Consider the following 18,773-nt stretch of genomic DNA (forward strand, 5'->3'; position numbering starts at 1 on the left):
ATGAGGACACTGCTAACGTTTAAATTTCACAGATAGGATATACATGACATATTCATAATTCCTGCAAAGTTCTACAGAATTTGAGGTTGGCTGCAAAAGGGACATAGTACATTTAACTATCAATTTTGAGATCACATTATAAGCAAAGATATTGAAAATACCATAGCTAAACCTAAGTTGTTGAAAAAATAGAATTCACTCAATAAAAAACCCAGAATCTGTCTTTTACGACCACATAGGAATTGTCTGGGAGGGGATCCTATTTTAATTAGTTTCAAGTTCTTGCTCTCTGGCTTTTTTAAAAATCAACCTACATCTCCCTCTCTCTTTCCTCAATCTTCCCCTCCCCCTCTTTCTCTCTCACCCCGTTTGAGTCAAGTTAAATTCACTCCCCGAACCTTGTATCTTAGTATTTCTTCTTATCCTCCCTCTGTCTCATCTCTCTTTCTCTTTCTCTAACTCCCCATCTCTTTCCCCCCATCTCTCATTTCCACTCTCACTTTCTCACCCCTCTCTCTCTTTCTCCCCCCCCCCTGTCTCACTTTCACTGTTCGATTGGGGGTATACGAAACTATCACGGGGTAGAAGCAGGGAACAAAATACAACCAAAGGATACAACAAAATGGAAAAGGATTATTGAACATTTTATTAAAAATATAACAAAATGAAGAATTGATGCGACTGCGTCCAATATTGGTCCGAAGACAATGCTGCTATCCAATGTTATTATGTGAATGGATCTTAATATATACAGTCCATAAACATAATAATTATGATAAAATAGTAAACTATCAATGTCAAAAGATAGTGAAATACTGATTTGGTAAAATCTAATCGCAGAGCGTCCTCTTTTGGTCGATTTCTGTAAAACACCTTCGATCAGAATATTAAGAGGTAATCTGAAAAACACAAGTGCATAATAAAACACAGATCCTCAACAGCGTGTGCTTACTGTTTATTTTCATTTGCTAAAATATTCCATTAAAAAAGACATGTACGTGTTCTTTTGCCCAAGTCGAGTCAAATGCTGGGACTATTTCAAGTTCGTGATTATAAAAAATGATTAAAATTTTGTATCTATAAAAACTTCAAATAACATAGATCACAAGGGGCCGCGACAAGTATTTGTAAGAGTTATACTTTAAAATTCCATGATATAGATAATCATTTAAAAACTGTTCCAATCATTGCAATGAAACCATCCCCATACATTAAAAAAAAAAATGTATGCATTGAATTCTAATCTATTATTTTAATGTGTTAAAAAACGATAAAATACATTAGTATTGAATATAAACACTGTTTAAAATGATTTTTATTAAAACACACGCGGATTTGTTTCCACCCACAACTATGTTTTTATATGAGTAAATTGAGGTGAACTATCTCTTTATGCGTCGGGTTGTGGAGCGAAGCTCTGCTCGTACCTCGTCCATTTATCCTGTCCAACCCTGCAAAATAAATAAGAATAAGAATTGTATTAATAAGAATAAGAATCCCGACAGAGCACTTAATTCGTTTGACAAGGCATCAATCTATATTTGCCACTCCATACCCCGATACCCCGGGGGGGGGGGGGGACCTGGTAGGATGACGAATGCCTTTGTGACAGAAATTGCCATAATTATCACGGTGACCATGGCAGGAATACTCCTCAGGGAGTGGAAATGCTGCACATTCTGCGCGCGAATGAATCCGATCACCGGGGTTATAATACTATTTGTTAAGCGCTTAGATTATGATAATCGCATTCGGCGCTACATAAATCCAAAATTCAAAATACTGATAGTACATGTATCAATAAAAGAATCAAAAAAGGAAAATGATAAAAAATGAGGGGGGGGGGGGGTAAGAGCACAATTTGTTGTTGTCACGGAAATTTGACAATTTGCCCTTCCAACCCATCCAAATCACACACATAACAAAATTGAGGGGGATTCGACCCCCATCCCCCCCCCCCCCTCCTGCGTACGCGCCTGGTCATACTGCAAATGGGCTAGATTATGGCGGTCTAGATCAACGGCTGAGAAAGCATCCTTAATTCCGGGGAGCACGGAATAGTCATGACTGTGTACAGTCATGTTGATGGTGAAAACAACCCTTGGTGAAAACATTTCCTATTCGTATCATCAACATTACTCCATATACTCACTTGTTAGCTCTCTTGATCTCCTCACAGGTACTGACCATGCTGCTCTCGATCCATGTGGTATATAAGACCTCTTGACCATCACATAGATGACACTGACCAGTCCAGCTGGTGGTCGTGCGTCCATTATCACGGACTACGGTGATTCCGAATGATGGGAAGTCGTAATTGTTGCTTGCGTAGCCGACCATCACGGTAGGGGCTGGATAAAATGATAACAATTACAATGATAACGATTGAAATAAAAATAATATCATTAACAATAATTACATCAACAACAATAATAATAACAACTATATACATAATAATAATAATAATTGGATTTATATAGCGCCTTTTCCAAAGGATACAAGGCGCTGCTCTCTTAGACTATCAACAATAATATTTAAGAGGAGTTGTACAGGTTAGTTTTCAGTTGTTTTTTGAAGAAATCTAGTGAAGTACTGTTTCTTAAGAACGAGGGAGTTTGTTCCAGAGACGTGGGGCTAAGGACTACTATTACTACTACTATTACTACTACTACTACTACTACTACTACTACTACTACTACTACTACTACCATTGCTGATTCAGCTACTACTACTATTACTACTACTTCTACTAATACTACTATCACTGCAACTTCTTCTACATAGTACTAATATAACTACTAATATAAATACTAGACCTACTGCTACTTGGAACGTATATAGCTCGCTCAAATGTAATAGAATATAATCATTGACGGATATAAGGTGTATACAGCGAACCCATGCAACTTTAGAAACACGAGTGTATACTTATTGCTCGTTCAAAAATGACGCGGCAAAATCACAGATTTATAAATAATTAAGAATATGTAAAGTGTATTAATACGCTTCACAATCCTGCATATTATAATACAAAGTTCAGCGAATGAGCCCAAGTCCCTAACTGTTGCAAGATAATTTCTTTGTGCGAATCAGATTAAGAATAAAAAAATAGAAGAGTAAATTAGCACCACAATGCATCTGTTTTGCTCGTCATATATTTTTTGCAGAAATTATACAAATCAATCCTAGTTCTGGGCCCTGTTTCATAAAACTTGATATCAATAACAAGTTACAAGCTACTGTTATAAGCTACTGAAATCATGGCATCTGATTGGCTGAGAGCAAATTTGTCATAGAAATTTAGCAGTTGTTATAGATAACAAGTTTTGTGAAACAGGCCCCTGGCCCTACAGGAAGTCTAATGTATTTGTATGTACCTGCGACTCCGAGTTCACGTTCAGTGAAAGTCATGTGATCTCCAAGCATCATTCCTGTCGAGGTCTTGATGATGGTGATCTGATCATTACACTCGTTATACCACAAGCCTTCCAAGTCACAGAATCCAACTGGAAAGAAACGGTAAGAAGAAATTGATATGAGGTGTGACATTATAATTATTACCATCGTCATCGTCATCATCATCATCATCAGCATCATCATTATTTATTAAAGTTGGTATTTTCTCTCTGACGAGGGGTTACTGACTTTCCCACCAGGATGACGCTCCCATTCTCCACCTCTTGTCTCGAGCATCCTCCTCATTTAGACCAACTTTGTTGCTATTTTAGTTATAATATCATATAGCACCTTTTTCACTGGCTATCTTAGTTACAATATAATTATATAGCGCCTTTTTCACTGGGTGCAATGTGATTTAAGATGCATTCCTTCGTCAATGTTCGAGCTGAAATATTAACAAGTTATCGCAGTTGTTCACATTGCTATTACGCTACTCTTCCACATAGTACAGTAAGCAGAATGAAAAGCTCACAAACTACAATTCAACCTTACTAGCGCTGTCTTATAAAGAGTTACGATTGGTCTGAATATTGATCGTAAGTCCTCCCATTAATCGCCGAAAACTTGTTAACTCGTATTGCTTTTATGGAGAGTTACGAACGATTTGAATAAGTCGCATAACTCAAAGGACTCAACATTTTCTTTTTAAAAGACCCGTAAAGGTGTATCTATAAACTGGGAAAAATGCAATGTCCTTATTTTCTTACCTTCTTCGCAGTTCACACCGGCGTATCCTTGACGACATTGGCAGATGTACATGGCTATACCGTTGATACATTCGCCACCGTTCTGGCACGGTAGACTAGCGCATTCGTTAATATCTGGAATGGTGAAATAGAAAATATTAGGACAACTGATAATAATATTTATTCATTTATTTACAGTTTTATTTCAGCAGAGTTTCCTATTTAGTTTACAAACTGCTATCCCCGAGGGCCCTGTACAATTAAAACAACGTATATAAAATATTTACTGATCTAATAAGTACAAATTGAACACACAGATAACATAAGAAACACAGATTATGAAAACAAAGATAAATAATATAAGAAGAAATATTGTGAATACGATATTTTAAAGTATGAATAATTATAAACATATGGTATGATCATATGCAACCTCAGTGGTTATCAAGATATTAAAGATAATGGTATATTTATGAGAGTAACAAATTACGCATAGTATTTCAAAATATTAAATGCTTTTGGGATAAGGACTTAAAGGTATGATATTTATCGTTGATTTGAAATCTATATTGCTATGTAGATAAGCATTAGGTTAACAAAAAAATGCTAAACCTTCTATAATTTCAGCTGTTTGTGTGGGTAATCTTGACAAAAATTGACAAGAGCTGTATTTAGTTTTATATACTAAAGACAAGAAACATGTGGAAGTTAAATTTCCATTTAAGCTTAATCGGAGAGCCTTTGTAATTTTACTATATTCCTGTGACCATTATGAATGCAAAGTTTTAGACACACACATTACATGCTACATTATCCCTCTCTAATAATTAAGACGAGTTGCCAATTTGATCATGAAATGTATTCTTCCAATACGTACCGATTTCGCAATTAATGCCAGTATATCCTGGTAGACATTCACAAACGTAATCGCCACCAACGTTCGTACATACTCCGCCATTTTGGCACGGCAGACTCACGCAGGCATCCAGTGCTAACAAAAGAACACGAAAGCATAAAGGTTTAGTAAATGACAAAGTACTCGGTTCAATTCCCCACACGACACTTTGGAAAGAAATGAATGTAAATTTTTCACTCTCGACTCAGAGTAAATGTTTTCTTTTTTATGAAGGGTAGCTTGTTAAAGCCGGAGTATGGACTGGTAGCTTTCATCAATAAGTTGAAAGTTGACCTGTTTAGACAATCCTATTCCTTTATCTGTATGTCTATAGAAAATATAATGTTTTTCATTTGTTCATTTTAACACAAAACCATATATTTCTACCACCGTAATAATACACGGTGTAATCATCAAGGGACAATGACCCATTGGTATGTCAGATAACGGCCTGAACGCGACCTCAGACAAAACATTTGTGCATTAAATGTGATTGATACTGAAAGTGTTAAAATAAAAGTTCAGTCAAACAGTTCATACTTACATATCTCGCAGTGAGTGCCCGTGTAGTTTGGAAGACATTGGCAAACGTAACCATCAACTCCATCCAAGCACGAGCCTCCATTAAGACAAGGGCTGCTGGCACACTCGTTGATATCTAAAAATAAACGGAAAATATAAGAAATATTGACATTTTTGTGAAATATTGAGCTAAAGATTGTCTTTAAAAAACATTAAAGATTCAAGATTTATTGTTTACATACAATACAGAAGTTTTGTTTTCCTGTGGTGTTACTTGCGATGTAATCATGTGATCGTGTGCTGAGAGCCAGAATGCCGGTAACGCCCCTCCGGCTCTCGGCAGAACAGGTTGTAAAAGAAAGAAGACAATAATCAAGCTCAACCTGAAAGAATAAGGTCTTTAGAAGGCTTTGAAATATTAGGTTTACAAAACAGATCACTTCTTTCTTTTCTTTAGATGATTTTGAATATTAACGAAAACATAATTCGAGCAGTGGGAGCCTCTCAAAATGTATATCTTTTGAATGAATCCTCAGGTCTTTTCTTTTCAATGATATTCATTCAGTAATATTCGTTAACGAGCAAAATATCCTCTCCCCCCCCCCCCCCCAAAAAAAAAAAACACTCTCACACACAAAAAACACGAAACAAAACAAACAGAGCAAGTTTGTTTAACGAGAAAAGTCAAGAGATTAAAGAGTTATATGGTCAGTTTGTCGGGGAAAAATAAATGCGTAACCTATTATAGATTGTCAAAAAACACCCTGTAAAATGCAATTCATACTTACTTGTCTCACAGTTGCTTCCAGTAAATCCAGCACGGCAATCACATGTATATCTGTTCACAGCGTCAGTACAGGAACCGCCATTTTGGCATGGGCTGCTTGCACATTCGTCAATGTCTGTATGATGTAAATTAGGGTTTCAGGGAAGAAGCAAATAACCGTCAAAACTCTAATAATGATAAATACGATGTAACAACCGTTGGGCTGGGGGGGGGGGGGGGCATCTTTCCAGGGCCAGCTGAAACAATGTCGTTATTTTAGATTTCTTACGTATTCATTGCGTAAGGAAAGGGAAATGTACCCCCTGTTCTGGTTCTTCTGGCAGAAATTTTAGTCCCCATGAGGCGCCTGGAATATGTTTTCCCTCTTTCCTTCTACTACATGTCTTTGGGTGTTGATGATTTTGTTTCACTTGTGCCGACACCCTAGCCCCGCCATAGAATCCTGGATAAGCTACTTTTAATATGCTAACGAATCAAACTAATTAAATATCGGTCTTATTTCTAAATTTCAACGTCTTTATTTTCTTTAACATGATAGTAATTTTACGTCAATATATGTGATTTTATACCCATATTAGATAGCAAGTTCAAAACTTGTTTTACAACATAAATCGTTAAATGCACAGGAGTGGAAAATAAAACTATGTGTGTAGTCAATTTGTTTTGAAGTTGAAATCCATGCTAAAAAATAAAGTGGACTCTAATCTCAAGAGACATTCATCCACTATACTTTGGAGTAGATTCACTTTATATCATGGATATCATGGATTCACTTTATCACTTGACTCCCTGACTAAAGCCACTAGGCTAATCGAAGATAGACAGGTGTGGCAAGCCGTTGTGAAACAGAAGCCCTCATACATCCCAGTGATGGTGTGGACGGTTTAAGTCAAGTAAGTCATGGAGTGTTCTCGATTCCGAAGGACAATGAAGGAAATGATCCTTGGTGTAACTCATTAATTTAAAATGGATTACAACTCCCCTGCTTTATGAAAGTGTCTTCTACGTAAACTTACTGACATTCTGAAAACAAAGTGATTGGGTAGTGTGAGATATAATTATATATAGTCAACTTCACAGATTAAATTCGCGGGAAAGTATACCTTCAAATAAACAAACTAATAAAGTCAGTCACACCGCTAAACCGATTCCAACCAGACTCAGACCGACACATTTTGGGCCGTAGGGTTAATGTTATTTTTTAATCTATATCCGTTGTCGGTTTGGTGTCGGCATTGCTGATGTGACTGAAGTATAAATTGTTACCGGTTTCACAAAGGATTCCCGTGTATCCAGGGAGACAGGTGCAGGCGAACTGGTTGATACCATCCACACAGATCCCTCCATTCAGACAAGGAATGCTGGCACATTCGTTGATATCTGGTTAAAAAAAGCATCGAAATAAACATGAACATATTGTTTGTTTCAGGATTTATTCAGGGAAACCTCATCAGCATCACTGCATTTCTTCCTGAGGGCTTTGTTATTATCACGTATTGTTATCAATTGCCAGGCACCCATTTACACCTGGGTGGAGAATGGCTAATATGGATTAAGGTTTTGCCAATGGACGTTGGTGCCGGACTGGGATTAAAACCCTGAACCATTGGATTAAAATTCAAGTGAATGAACTATTATACAACTCCACTTTCACTTGTGTTGTCTATTTTTTTTCTCGTGCTATTTATGTCAGTTCAGAAGAATAAAATAGTAGAATATTAATGTTCCCTGAAAAAGTCTTCACATGCCCTCATATTCAAAATATAAAGAGAAACAGCTGATCGGTTTGGACCAAAGCCTCACAGTGTACATCAAATCATATTTCTTATATCATCAACCTTCGACTAGAGTTTCTAGGCAGAAAATCAAGAGAAATTATTAAAGTGTTCCCAGCCGGGTCACACTCCAATGACAAATAATTCAGTTTAACATTCACAAACAGAAATTTAGTGACCTCAACTTTCATCAGGTTCACAACTTTGAGTGTAGTATCAGCGATCATGGTGGATATACTGAATTGTAGGTAAAACAAAATCAGGGTTACAAGATGTCATCCTTTTAAATGAATAAAAACCCTGAAAAGGGCTGGTTAGCTCCGCTAATAGCTATGTCTTATCGAATTTTCGATCAGTATGCATTGATCTTCGCCAAGAGATTATATTCTGATCGAAGAGTCAAGAACCCTTAGCGGAGCTTACCACCCTTTTTAGGGCTCTTATTCCTTTGAAATGATAACAGGGTGTGTCCCTGAAAACTTTACCTACAATTCACAACTTTTTCCGATTGTTTTGTTTATACTTTTACCAATCTGTTTCATTGATGTTGTTTTTCTCGCGTAATTCAACGAACTGAAACTGAAAACTGAAACCTATTTTCATGATTAGTATAAAAACGGTATTTTAAAAGGGACAAAGAGAAAAACGTTCCTCTTCACAATATAAAAAGGGAAGAGTACTTACTGTTTTCGCAGTTGACTCCATTGAATCCAGGAATACAGTTACAGGTGTATCCATTGACCTGGTCTACGCATGCACCACCGTTACGGCAAGGGGCGCTAGCACACTCATCAATATCTGGAAGGGTAATGTTGTTAAACATAATTTAGAAATGACCCATAACTTAATCCATATTGGATGCCTTAAATTATAAGTTAGGTAATTAGTAGAAAGTAAGATAGTACTACTATCGGGTATATTTGGTCAGAAGTACCCTTTCCTTTGTCTGATGAATTTACATGTATGGATGTTTATTCGCAGAACGTCCTAATGAAGAATTACTTAACGAATCTGCAATTATAAATCATCATCTAACCCCCCCCTAAAAAAAATATAATAATAATCTACAATTCATTTATATATAGATCGAAAAAGTCATCCATCAAGTTTTCTTGTCGTCAATACAAAACTTAACATGCGTGAGAGGCAATTTGAAGTAAGTCGATATTATCAGTCAAGTCTCTATTTCATTTTACACATTTTTGCTTAAATAAATTGTTACATATTTGTGATGTATGACTAAAAAAGAAAGAAGGTAAAATCAATAAGCAGGATAAGCAGGATTCTTTATAAGGTATGTGTTGTAGCATTGTATAAGTATCTCCATTTTGACAAGGACTATGTTGAAGGTTGGAGTGAGACATTAATTTTTCTGGAATGAACATTTATTTCATCAATGAAAGATCACGAAAGATGATCGATTACGTAGGTAAAATTTATGATTATTAATGGGTAATATTAATGATAGGATATTAAGTTTAAAAAGGGTAGGGATTGATCCTGGATTCTTTGAGGGGGATACGACCCCCTCCCCCAAAAAAAAGTTTTTTAAAAACTTTGATTTTCTTCCAAAAAAAAAATCACAAACAAACCAAAAAGAAATTGAATAGACAATTTTTAGGTGCCTATGGGTATAGAATTTTAAGGGGGATAGACAATATGATGAGAGGGAAAGATGTTTTTTAATGTAAGGTATGGTGGATTGAGTTTTAATGGGGGCATAGGGCACTTGTGTCTCTTGAAATCCCTCATTTGTCAAGTCAATGCTTACCTGTTTCGCAGTTATCTCCGGTGAATCCAGGAGCGCAGATACATTGATAATCATTGACCTGGTCAACGCAAGTTGCGCCATTCAGACAGGGGTTAGGGGTACAGTCGTCTCCATCTATTTAAAGGATACCAGATAAAGAGTTATTATGTATACAGTTTGATTAAACCCGAACCCCTACAAAGGTATACCGTCCATAGCTTTATTACGTTAACGTAAATTAATTCATAATCCTCTCCAACCGCCGCTATAGTTCTTTCTTTAGAACTATAAGCTCAAGAAAGATTACCAACAGTCCTTTTCAGGACTACACACAGTCATACTCAAGAAAGAAAGATTACCGACAGTCCTTTTCAGGACTCCCCAATCCCCCCTTTCTCTCTCACACATGGTACAACCGTAAGCCTACTGCATTATCTACATCTACATGCAAGCCGAAACAGCATCTAATCTGGCTTGTCGCACAAGAAAATAGTAGACCTACAACCTGGGCCCGTTTCACAAAGCCTCTTTTCAATGACAAAATACAAAATTAGGTGACAAATCTGCTGATAGCCAACCAGAAGCAAGGATTTCAGTAGCTTATAACAAAAACTGACATGTGTCACTGATGACAAGTTCTATGAAACGCCACCCTGGTATGATAATAAATTCAATGCTCTCATACATGTACATGTATTTCTATCACTCTATAATGATTTCATTATCTTTTTGGCGTGATATAAAATCTTTGCTGATATGATTTAGATATTTTAATTACAATTTACTAATGAAGTAATTGTATTCTGGAAACGGTTAGAGCTAGATGGTTCCATATTTTGTTTTATTTCACTGGATGTTTTCAACTAATCAACCATTCTATTCCATGGTTGGACCGGAACAAAGAATCGGTAAGGGAATATCAATGTCACCGGCCAACTTAAAGTGTAATATACGCATCAACCAACCCTCAGACCGCAAATCGACCGGCCCTGACGCCAAAATAAAATAGAGCGACCGGTGTGGGAAGCCTCCGCAAGCTTTTAATGGCAAGACCGCGACGCCCCTTAATATACGGGTCGATCTTCTAAGGATATGTTTATGCTCAACCTTTTCTGGCCAGATTCAGGCATCTGTTACGCGTTTAGTTCAAAACACGGTTGCGTCCTTTCTCACTTTTGTAGAATCACCGAAAAACGGCGATCACGATCGCCGATCGTAAACTCACAAAAAGGTGCGTTTACAATTTGTAAACGCGTTTAAATGGGGTCAACGCACTGACCTCTAGTGGGTCTACGTAGCATGCACAGTGCAGGTTTGCGAATCCAGCTGCAATGCCAAATAAGGCCACCCAGCGAGAATTGCCTGGAGGAGCCAGAGAAGTGAGCATAAACAGTACACCGTGGAACTGCGATTACGATGAGCGTTTACGATGAGTGTTTCAAATCACTCACTCTGCCTTCAAAATTCAGCTTAAACGCACCCTTAAAAAAAAATCAGAGCATTATCGCCTGACTACGTTGGTATCTTACCTGATGAGAATGTGATTCTGAATCCCTTCCGGGGGATGTTACGATCTGTCGAGAAGATGAACCAGGCTTGTTCTCCCTGGACTGAGAACGGAGGTGGGACCTGGTTATTTGCAGTCAGGTTTCCTTCGAAGGTTGCCAGAGCTTGGTTGAAATCAGCGACAGGGCCCACACCGTACTCAACAGCATCTGTGAAAAAGAAAAGATGGGGGTTGTTAAAAGTGTATATTTCAGACTGAGTGCCTAAACGACTTAGTTGAAATAGTTGAAATAGTTGAAATATTTATTGGTTACTGAATCATCATAGGTTATAACAATAATGTGACAATGTCTTTACATGAGTATAAAACATAAGTTGAATTACATTTCCACATTCAGTAAATCATAGATACATACGCTCAAAGAGGTGATGATACAGAAGGGCTACAGCCTAAGCGTGACAGCTTGATACGCTTGCAGCCCAGAAACATTTAAAATCATAACGATTGTAAAGTAAAGTAAATTACAGAACATAATTGGGGGAAAATAACAAAAAATAAACAGTGACTTGCAACCAAAAAAAAAAATGGGATAGAGGGTGCATGGGAGGGGGATTTTCCTGCTATATCAAGGAAATGCTGACAAACATATATGATATCATGTGTTAATTTAAGAGATTTGTCAATATTTGCTCAATAAAATTGATTTCACACTTTTCTTGAAAGTATAAATCCCATTGTGAATACAGGCGCAGTTTTACAAAAAAGAATGAGAGAAGGGGGGGGGGGGGTTAAGTTCTTGCCCTCATCTTTATGATCCTCGCTTAAATTCAGTTGCATTAAATAAGCAAGATTTTTTGTCTGCTGAAGCCCTCTGCCCTTTAACCACTTTACTGTGTATGATAGCAAACGTTACATTTCTGTTTCTTTCTTTTCATTATTCCCTTCTGGGCCATTAAGCCTTTAGACAATATTGTCAAAGCCAACTTCCAGGAGGGAATTTTTGACTTTTTATGACAAATGCTTTGTATGACAACCGACACCACATGATCAGGGTTCTGTGATCAGATTCACAGTAATTTACGTGTGAACACGCGCTTGTCCTACCTACTTCCACTTTCACATTACTTTTAAAGACCATTTCACTTTACAATTGCAGACCTCATTCACAATACATTTCCAATGCCTCTTTCACATTACAATTAAAGACCTCTTTCACATTACAATTAAAGACCTCTTTTACATTACCATTAAAGACCCTTTGAAATTTCCATTAAAGACCTAGCTCGGTCATAAAGTCCTCTTTCACAAAACAATTCAACGACCTCTTTCACAATACCTTTTAAAGACCCCTTTTACATAACCTCTAAAAGATTCCTTTCACATTACCATTAAAGACTTAATTCATAATACCTTTAGAAGACCTCTTTAACATTACCATTAATGACCTAGCTCGGTCATAAAGTCCTCTTTCACAAAGCAATTCAACGACCTCTTTCACAAAACAATTCAACGACCTCTTTCACAATACCTTTTAAAGACCCCTTTCACATAACCTCTAAAAAATTCCTTTCACATTACCATTAGAGACGTCATTCGCAATACCTTTACAAGACCTCTTTTACATTACCATTAAATACCTAGCTCGGTCATAAAGTCCTCTTACACAAAACATTTAAACGACCCCTTTCACAATACCGTTTAAAGACCCCTTTCACATAGCCCCTAAAGACCCCTTTCACATTACCTTTAAAGATCTCGGTCGCGAAATCCTCGATGGTAAAGGTTATGACACGTGCACCCTTGATCCGGACGAGGTAGAGACAGTCGGCTCGGTTATTGTAATTGGCCGGGTAGTTGGGAGACTCGATCACTCCAGTCGATTCGAAGATATTATATCCGCAGTTTGCACCTAGATATTTTAAAGGGAGGCAATAATGTTGAATAGATAAAGTAAGATGCATGATAATGATCAATATATAAATCGAAAGATAGATAAATAAATGAATGAATACATAGATGAAATAAACAAAATTAAAGTCATAAATGGAAACATAAATAAATTGAATGCTTCAAGCGCTGTGCTAAAGCAAAGGTAATAATACTACTTGGGGGGGGGGGGGGGGCTTTGAGCATCTGCAGGGGTGAATACGTGCGAAATATAAATGGAGCTGTGATTATTATCATTATTATCACCATTATTATTATCCTTATTATAAATGTTTTCATTATTATTGTTACCATTAATATGGTTGTTTTGTTAATGTCATAAAAATTATTATTTCATTATTATAATATTGTCATTGTTATTTTTATTATTATTATTATTTTAATCATTATCATTATCATTTTAAAAACTGAAAACTTCAATTTCATTACCTGTGAAACGATCGCAGTTTTGCCCATCATAGCCCATCTGGCATTCACAGATGTATGTCCCTTCTCCGTCTTGACACACTGAGCCATTCTCACACGGGTTACTGCCACATTCACCTGCAGGAGAGAGAGAGAGAGAGAGAGAGAGAGAGAAAAAAAGGAGAGAGAGAAGTAGTAGCAGTAGAAGAAGAAGAAAAAAAAGCAAAAAGAAGAAGAAGAAAAAGAAGAAAAAGAATAAGATGGACAAAAAGAAAGACGAAATAGAAAATTAGAGAGAAAGTGAGAGAGAGAGAGCGAGAGAGAGATAGGGAGAGATAGAGGAAGGGAGGGAGGAAGGGAGCGAGAGAGAGGGAGAGAGAGAGAGAGAGAGGGAGAGAGAGAGAGAGAGAAGTTAAACATGAGGGTGTAAACGAGATATCGTAATAAAACGATCTTCATTTTTTATTTGTTCATCTCGTGAAATGTATCTGTAATTCCATTAAAAAAAAAAATTAAAACAAACAGACTCTTTTTTGTTCTCCCTTCCTCTTTCTTCGTGTTGCTGCATGACCAATATTCTTGAATCCTTCGAGAAAACAGAACACCTTCTTCATTTTCAAAGACGATCAGGTCTAGTAAATTTAAGTATTGTGTTGTATGCTGAGACCCCACACATAAAAGTACCAGCAAGAAAGATACTAATGGGCCTAATTCACAACTCGCTATTACAAATGATCAAGAGGTTTAAGAAAACATAGACCTCTAGAGGACAAAGACTAAATCGCTTTAGGCAGATCAGACCATCTCCTTGATCAGACACATATTATACGGTTGGCAGTTAATCTATAATGGTTTTAATTCACATTCCAGTCTATTCATAGCCGTGACTCAGAGTGATTTTGTCTTTGTAAAGAACTAACATCCTAAGGCTAAGGCGAAAACGTAATCTCCAAAAATTCTAATTACCTTGTCACACCGCCCAACCTACTCCACCCCAACTCCAAACTGACCACGTCTTGGCTGTCAGTAATGTTTATAATCTTCTTTATTTTGTTTAAACCTTAACAAAATAATTTTAAAATTAAAATTAAAAATAAATAAATCAAGAAACTAATTAGGAAATGAATGCAAGAACACAAATCATCTCTAAAAGCCCCCCCCCCCTCCCTCCCCCAACAAAAAAAATCGCACGAGTTGGCCATTCGGGGGTAATATAATAACAATTTCCCGATCGGTTTGTTGTTAGCCATGTTGGTGTGGCCGGGGTTTCATCAAGGTGGGTCTAATCATGGACCTATTCGTAGAAGGTCCATGGTCTAATCCAATCCCGGAATCCAATCCTTTAATGGGTCTCGCAATATGGCGCTAACTGAAGCGGCTCATAGGCCATTCTCATTTGAGAAAACAAATCCTTGCTTTACAACCATTCACGCGGGCTAAGTGATCTAGGATTTGAGCTTTTTGAATAGATTCATTAAAAGAAATCCAAACAACAATCCCCTTCAGGAGACTTATGCTAAGCCTAATCCCACATAAGAGGGATCTCGATGAGTCCCTATTTGCAGGGAAACAGCAGATTTACGCTGTTGGGCGCTTGACATGGGAAAATTGTATGAAAGGCAATGTTATATTTGTTTTAGTTTCTTAAGCAAAATAGCAGCTCTTTACAGTTTTTCTTTACAGCTTTACTTAACAATGTATCTACTTCAGTAAGGATAGTTTTGCATATTAAGTACTGCAGGGTATTTCTTTTTGTTGTTTGTCATTGCGGAAGAGAAACTTTCGTTGAACTCTTTTTATTTACATTTGACTGCATAGAGGGTAGGTGTTCGAACAGATTTTTTAGCACCTCTTTAAAAGTACAACAAACACAGGGAATGCGATTTATAGTCCACTCTGTATGGCCTATCTAAAAGCTTGCACGACAGAAGACAATACTGAATAAAAGAATTGAACTAAAAAAATACCCAATCTGAGAATAATTATTTGTCCGACCAACTTTTGATGAGCAATTATATTCCAACTTGTGTGACTTTTGCTCGATTGCTGTTGTAAAGGTAAAACGTAGCCCATGTTTCGGCATAAACTTGTCTGAAGTCTGTTGGCTCTCATATTGGGCAATTTAAGATAAACTTGAGTTCTGGTTATAAAAAAAGAAGATGAATTCTCACAGAGCCAAACGAAACTTACATTAAATGTTCAAGATTACAAATAAATGTCATTTGCTAAACAATTTTGGTAGAAGGTGTATACTGGCTGAGTAATGAGCATAAAAAGATAAGGAAATCAAGGTAAGTAGGGGGTAAGTAGCCCGGCCCTACACCATTTGTGTAGAGTTCCATACACATCTTTCTGTGTACAGTGCTTGTTGCTTTACCAAAATTGGGCCAAATTTATTATGATTTTGATGACTCCAGAACCCTGCAGTACACCCAAATACTTACACGCTACATGATCAACTTTTTCTGATCCATTCCACACCTTTTCTTTCACAATGCAATCGCATGACCAGAACTCAACTTTATCTTAAATCCATTCGGATTATTTAAAAAAGATCACCACTTAATGCCAGCACCAATTACCCTCAGATAAACTACCTATGGGGTAATAAAGGGGGCTAGCAGCCGGGGGATGTATTGTCCGGGGTGTATATAGGAGTCGTTTGTTTAAAGGGTGTAGTTATTGAGGGGAGATAATCCTGGGTATTCTAGAATGAAATGGGCCATAACGCTAAATTCTTAACTCCATCACTGTTCTCAGTAAATCCATAACCAAGGCGTTCGAGAAGTAGTTATTAACTTTTGAAAATTTCGAAAACGCATATAATTACCAAAATCTTTTAAGAACAGATGGAGTTCTGTTCAAGATAAAAGGTAATTTGTGAGCTTTCTTATTCTTCGTATGTCAGTTAATTGGGAAGAATATTATAGCAGAAATGTCCCCCTAAAGGATTACTCTTCAAATCCCATATTCGGAAAATTAATGACAAGAAGTAGTGAGGCATTGAAGGCCACTCCTTCAGGGGAAATTCCTACATGGTATTTTTTCAAACGGAAATAAAAAAGAAAAGGAAGGTTACAAATTCTTTTCACCAGAATTCAACACTCTCTTCAAGGGAATACCGGTTATACTTTGTTGATTTTTAAATGTATCGAGGCGATGAAAGGGCCACATCAATAGAAACATTGTGTGTACTCCTTTGTTGAAAATGCGCTTTAGGTTCTGAGCGTACGTTCCCCGTATTAAATAGAGCATTGTAAATTATTCAAGGAAAAATCGATGCACTCACAATCGTACATGTACAAGTATAAACATATAAACAGAAAAGAAGGGGGGTATATAATTAGGACAAAATGAAGTGACATAATCTCAGGCTATAGGTCCAATCCGTCCCGTAGTGATAATTTAAACTATCATTCGTTTGGAGTGTATGAAAAAGCCCTTCATTTGTTTGTAAATAGCATATATTCCCCGCATTAAATGAAGTACTATATTATAAATTATTCAAGGATCAATCAAAGCTTCACGCACGTTAATGAACACGTATAAACACACAAACAGAGGAGAAATCGCAAAAACAACTGGGACAAACACGGTCCCACAGCACTTTGTCAATGGCGATAACTAACACTTGTATTCTTGAATGAAATGCTCTTTTGTAGCCGGTGCTATAAAGGTTTCTCAGCATACTTTCCTGGGGCTAAATACATTATTCAAGAACCAATACAAAGAGATACTTACAAATAAAGAACATGGAGAAGAAAGGGAAAGTAATTGGGACACATGTAGTGATTCAACCTATCAGAAATAAGGTCCAATGACGTAACAATGACAGGTAATCTTCACTTAAGAATGAAGGCATGCACTACACATTTTTCATCCACTATCTACATTAATTGGGGTCGGCCTATCGAAGATCTAATATATTAGTTACGATTTGTGTTGCTGATGGACTGGTTTCTTTTTATGTTATGTAAGAGCAAGCAAATTAAACTTATCTTTTTAAAAATAATGATTAAAGAAATGAAGACAAATAGAATGGGAAAACTCATTTCTAAATACACTAAAATGAAATTTGGGATGGATATTTCCATTACATGCTTCCCCCAAAAGTGTATTATAAAAGGTTTTACCTTTTATAATACACTTTTTATAGGATCATTACTTCAACTAGTGATATGTTTTACTTCAAATAATATGATTGTTCATTTAATATCGGCCCATGCTGTTTATTTTTATCATTGTTAACGCTCTCGTGCTAGTGAACTTAGGACTGGGGTTTAAAATTACATCCCGAGTTAAAATACATTCTCGAACACAGAACTTCAAGAGTGTAACAATTAATGGATTGACCTCTTTACAATATATTCAAATATTCAAACACCTTTTCTACTTGTTGAATGCCGACATGGTTATGGTGTGTAATTGCAAAATATAAATATTTATAGAAAAAATAATGAAAGAGAGAACAAAAAGAGAAGATGAGGAAGGTGTCTTCAGATATCTTACCTTGCCCGTATGTTGCAGCAACAATACCGAGAAGCAAAACGGCTAGTAAAGACACCTTCATGTCGAAGCCTCAGAGGAGTCAACGTCTCAAGTCGAAAGCGGAGAAAGCTGCGATGCCTTGTACTTGCGCGATGTCTTCGCTATGTTCCCAAGACGCTCTTGGACCCTCAACATCAAACCACGGAGTGACACACCTCAGAAACCTTCCTGATTAAAATGGCGAGAAAATGCCAGCTCAGAGACTGGTCAGAGACTGGTCAGTTGGAGGGATGAAAGCGTGTGTGTCACCCTATTCACCCTCTGTAAAGATGCACCCAGTTGCGAAACATCTTTTGTTGTTGAAGTAGGACAGATACATGACAGTCGTAAACAAGACATTGGGTTCGTTGATGCGTGACGATGTATCCCCGCAATGACCGCACCCATCCTCTGTGATATACTTTGTTCCTATCGATCCATCGCCTGATTCCCCCTAGTCATACTGGATTCATGTCGTTTTTCCGAAGGCTCATCGTCAGATCATTCCAAAAA

The 18,773-nt window shown here is 37.0% G+C and overlaps 1 protein-coding gene across 1 annotated transcript; it reads right to left on the reverse strand.

The window, feature by feature from the left end:
• Window positions 1-1,235: 1,235 nt before the first annotated feature.
• EGFIII (fibropellin c) lies at window positions 1,236-18,414 on the reverse strand. The gene is given in 14 exon segments (NM_214538.1): window positions 1,236-1,451; window positions 2,153-2,351; window positions 3,378-3,506; window positions 4,167-4,280; window positions 5,023-5,136; window positions 5,585-5,698; window positions 6,351-6,464; window positions 7,616-7,729; window positions 8,809-8,922; window positions 9,896-10,009; window positions 11,404-11,589; window positions 13,126-13,290; window positions 13,758-13,871; window positions 18,243-18,414. Coding segments are annotated over 14 exon segments (1,713 nt in total). The 5' UTR covers window positions 18,304-18,414; the 3' UTR covers window positions 1,236-1,390.
• Window positions 18,415-18,773: the final 359 nt, after the last annotated feature.

This window comes from Strongylocentrotus purpuratus, unplaced genomic scaffold, assembly GCF_000002235.5.
Source record: "Strongylocentrotus purpuratus isolate Spur 01 unplaced genomic scaffold, Spur_5.0 spur5_scaffold_12, whole genome shotgun sequence".
NCBI lineage: Eukaryota > Metazoa > Echinodermata > Echinoidea > Camarodonta > Strongylocentrotidae > Strongylocentrotus > Strongylocentrotus purpuratus.